The sequence below is a fragment of the Alligator sinensis genome, unplaced genomic scaffold (assembly GCF_000455745.1).
Source record: "Alligator sinensis unplaced genomic scaffold, ASM45574v1 scaffold73_1, whole genome shotgun sequence".
Classification (NCBI taxonomy): domain Eukaryota; kingdom Metazoa; phylum Chordata; order Crocodylia; family Alligatoridae; genus Alligator; species Alligator sinensis.
This window is the reverse complement of record NW_005841838.1, coordinates 3,674,604-3,677,746: the sequence shown is the minus strand read 5'-3', so window position 1 is coordinate 3,677,746 and position 3,143 is coordinate 3,674,604. Positions and strand designations below refer to the sequence as shown.

General features: G+C 40.9%; 1 protein-coding gene across 1 annotated transcript in view; it reads right to left on the bottom strand.

The window, feature by feature from the left end:
• CIITA (class II major histocompatibility complex transactivator) overlaps positions 1–3,143 on the bottom strand; it is a 57,762-nt gene that overhangs the window by 14,782 nt on the left and 39,837 nt on the right. The window contains 3 exon segments of the mRNA XM_025203246.1: positions 1,611–1,682; positions 2,253–2,426; positions 2,520–3,143. The exon segment at positions 2,520–3,143 is cut by the window's right edge and continues 32 nt beyond it. Coding sequence (XP_025059031.1) covers positions 1,611–1,682; positions 2,253–2,426; positions 2,520–3,143 — 870 coding nt within the window.

Genomic DNA, 3,143 nt, shown 5'->3' with positions numbered 1-3,143 from the left:
CTCCCTGCACGCAAAAGAACCGAACCCACGAAGCCTAGCAAACTTCGTGTGGATGAGTGAGCAGAAGGACCCACGGAGCCTAGCAAACTTCGTGTGAGTTTATTCAGAGCTCTTTCGGACGAGTACTTTCTTCGGTTGACACGACGGGCTCACGGTTTAGAGCCTCCAACCGGATTGGGCTAGAGTTCGCGAGTTTAGAACTCTTGTCTGCCTCTCTTCTTTCCTGTCTGTAACCGCAACTCAAGCAAGTTTTCCAGCCTGCACCGCAACCATCTCCGGTGTAAGTAAACAATCTTTAAATCTACCGCTACGAGTCTGTGCCTAATTCTAGCTTGACGCGCCCTCTCTCCGACCCCGCGTGCCCGGGCTGCTGGCCACAGCCCGCGTGCAGCACGAAAAAGGGCCTGGCTCGTGCCCGGCCCGCACAGAGCTAAGTTTTAATTGGGTGGCTATTTAGAACCTGATTTAACTTCCCCAAATGTCTGTACTTAGCCTCAAAGTCAACATCTGAATGCAAATACCAGCTGCATTTGGAGGCCATCTGGAGCTAGTACAACAATATCAATTTGAAGGGTAAGTTAATTCATTGTAATTCATTCTTACCAAACTTACCTCAGGTGAAGCAAACATGTTTTAGTCTGAAGATATACAGTGACACTCTGTATCAGCCCCCCATCTCCCCTCCAGCTTAGGCCAGGAATCCCTCAGCCTGCAGCTCACTCCCCTCCCCTTTCCCCTCACTCCCTTCCTGCAGACAGCACTGGAGCTTGGAGGAGGGGGTAAAAGGCCACAGGCAGGCTCCTCGGGCTTGACTGGCTCCAAAGTGGAGTGTGATACCTGTGCTTCCCCCCTGCCTGACCCAACAGAGGAATGTCTGTTGGGTCAAGGGGGCAAGGGAAGCTCTAACTCATGGCACTTTATGTAAAACTCCATGAATTAGAGCGGGGGCTTGCACAGCTGTCAGTGCCCCTCTGTTTGTTCTGTCATGATCAACATGACATGGTAGGGGAAAAGAAAAGCTTTCAACTTTATCATTTTTGTGCAATAATCTCTTCTTTGGTAGCTGAATCACGGCCAAGATACAATCCAAAATCAATTGAAAAATGCTGAATAATGATGCCACTCAGTTGGCTCACTGTGAACGGGAAGGAACTTTTGATTAACAGTGGTTTGTTTATATGATTGTAATTTTGCAGAAACGAGAAATGGAAATTTTCCCTATTAATGAGGGAAAATACCTGCAGTATACTTTACAGCTGAAAGGACAACATAAATTAGCTGGCATAAATCAATTTAGCATCCTTGATTATATAGGAATATCACAGAACAAGCACCTGTCATAATTCACAAACCCTAGTGTATGAAAAAGACACTGATTAGAACAGGATACTACCAGTGGATTTTCTTTTTGTTCTATACCAATGGAGGGTTTGGAAATTGGCATTTCCTTTTTTTGGTGATAAATTTTTAATCCTTGTCTGAATTAGCAGAATGTAAATACATGGATTTTACTTAATATTTTTATAGTCAATAACCTGCAGCAAAATGAATTAAATTCTTATAGTAGTCTACAATTTAGAAGTCAGCAAGTGGAGAGACATGTTACTTACGCAAATTCTAATTTTTTAAGGTTTCTGATAGCAGGAATTTCATGAATTTGGCAACCAGATGTCTCTTTCATGCTAAATAAATCACAATAGAATAAGGCATATGTTAGCAACTATTGTAACAGCAGAAAAAACAAAACTTACACATGGAATTTTAATCTTTGAAGCAAATACATATTTAACAAAAGGTATAAAAACAAGACACATATTTCAAGTGTGCAGCAATGAACTCAGAATGTATAGATCTAAAAAAAAAAAGCTTTTACTTCCTGACTTAAAGGACCAAATCTATAAGATTACAGCCACTTATGGAGTAATCACTATAGGGCAGACTCACTGTAGGGTACATACCTCAAAGGTATTAAAAGGCAGTGTATTAAAAACTATAGAGGGGAGACATTGAAAAAAACACCACTTCTAACTGGCTTCTTCGTTGGCAGTTTCAGTACAAAGACTGAAGTAAGATTTGAGCTCCCCAAAGATGGCTGCTACACATCAAGATAGCAAACATTGGTGGGGCAACAGGGATACTTTCATTGCATTGTTTTACCTGCCCTGTGAACAGCTGGGGGACTTCTCTCTCTAGGATTCATAATTCATAAGCACTCACATGTAAATAGGTCATTATTTATGAATGGATCTTACCAATGGATCATTTTCTCTTGCATGTGTACAAAGCCAGAAAGATCACTGATGTCCCTCATTGTTTTAGCCTTAAATGGATCAATTGCAAATTTTTGTATTGAAATCTTCAGCAGCTCATATTCCTGTGTTTGCTCTAATGACTCCCAGAGCCTGATCATATCAGTGAGGGAAGCTCTGTAAGTGACAAAAAACAAGGAAATTAATTTAGACTGACTCCTCTTGTGTTACACCACGGCATCACAGTATTATCAACAAGGAATGGCTAACCTGAATGATGTCACGTTCTTCAGGCCAACCAGGTCTTTCATCCCCTGTAGATCAATGGCACTGTTCCTCAGATCCAGGGCAAATTCCTTTTTTGACCTTTTTAAAATAGAACGTAGCACATAGACATCAGGTGGGGTGAGCGGAGTGCCCAGAAAAGACAGCTCTCGTTCAAGTCTTAAAGCTATATTCTGCAAAAGATAACGGTCTTGTGTTTCATAAACACAGTGGAAAAGCTCAAGTAGCCTTTCTGGACAGAGATTGCTTATCTGTACTCTTTTAATATATTTTAAGAGTGTTTTTTGTTTCTTGGTTATGATTTTCTTTACATCTTTATTTGAAAGGGAACACAGGTATGGGTCATCCTGCAGGAATAATATTCCAGCCAAAAACTGAGGCATCAAATCTAACCAATTATGAGACTTTTTCTTCCTGGATGGGAATGAAAAATACTTTGTGAGGCTTTTATCCTTGATCTCTTCTGCAAGCACCAGATGAAGTGTACCCAGAAAATTTTGGATGATGAAATTTGAGAATACACTGCCAAATTCTTCTTCCTTGTTGCCTGATTGCTTTGGGAATGTAAATGGTAGTACAAAGCCATGTTTCAGAGCAAACTCTTTAATT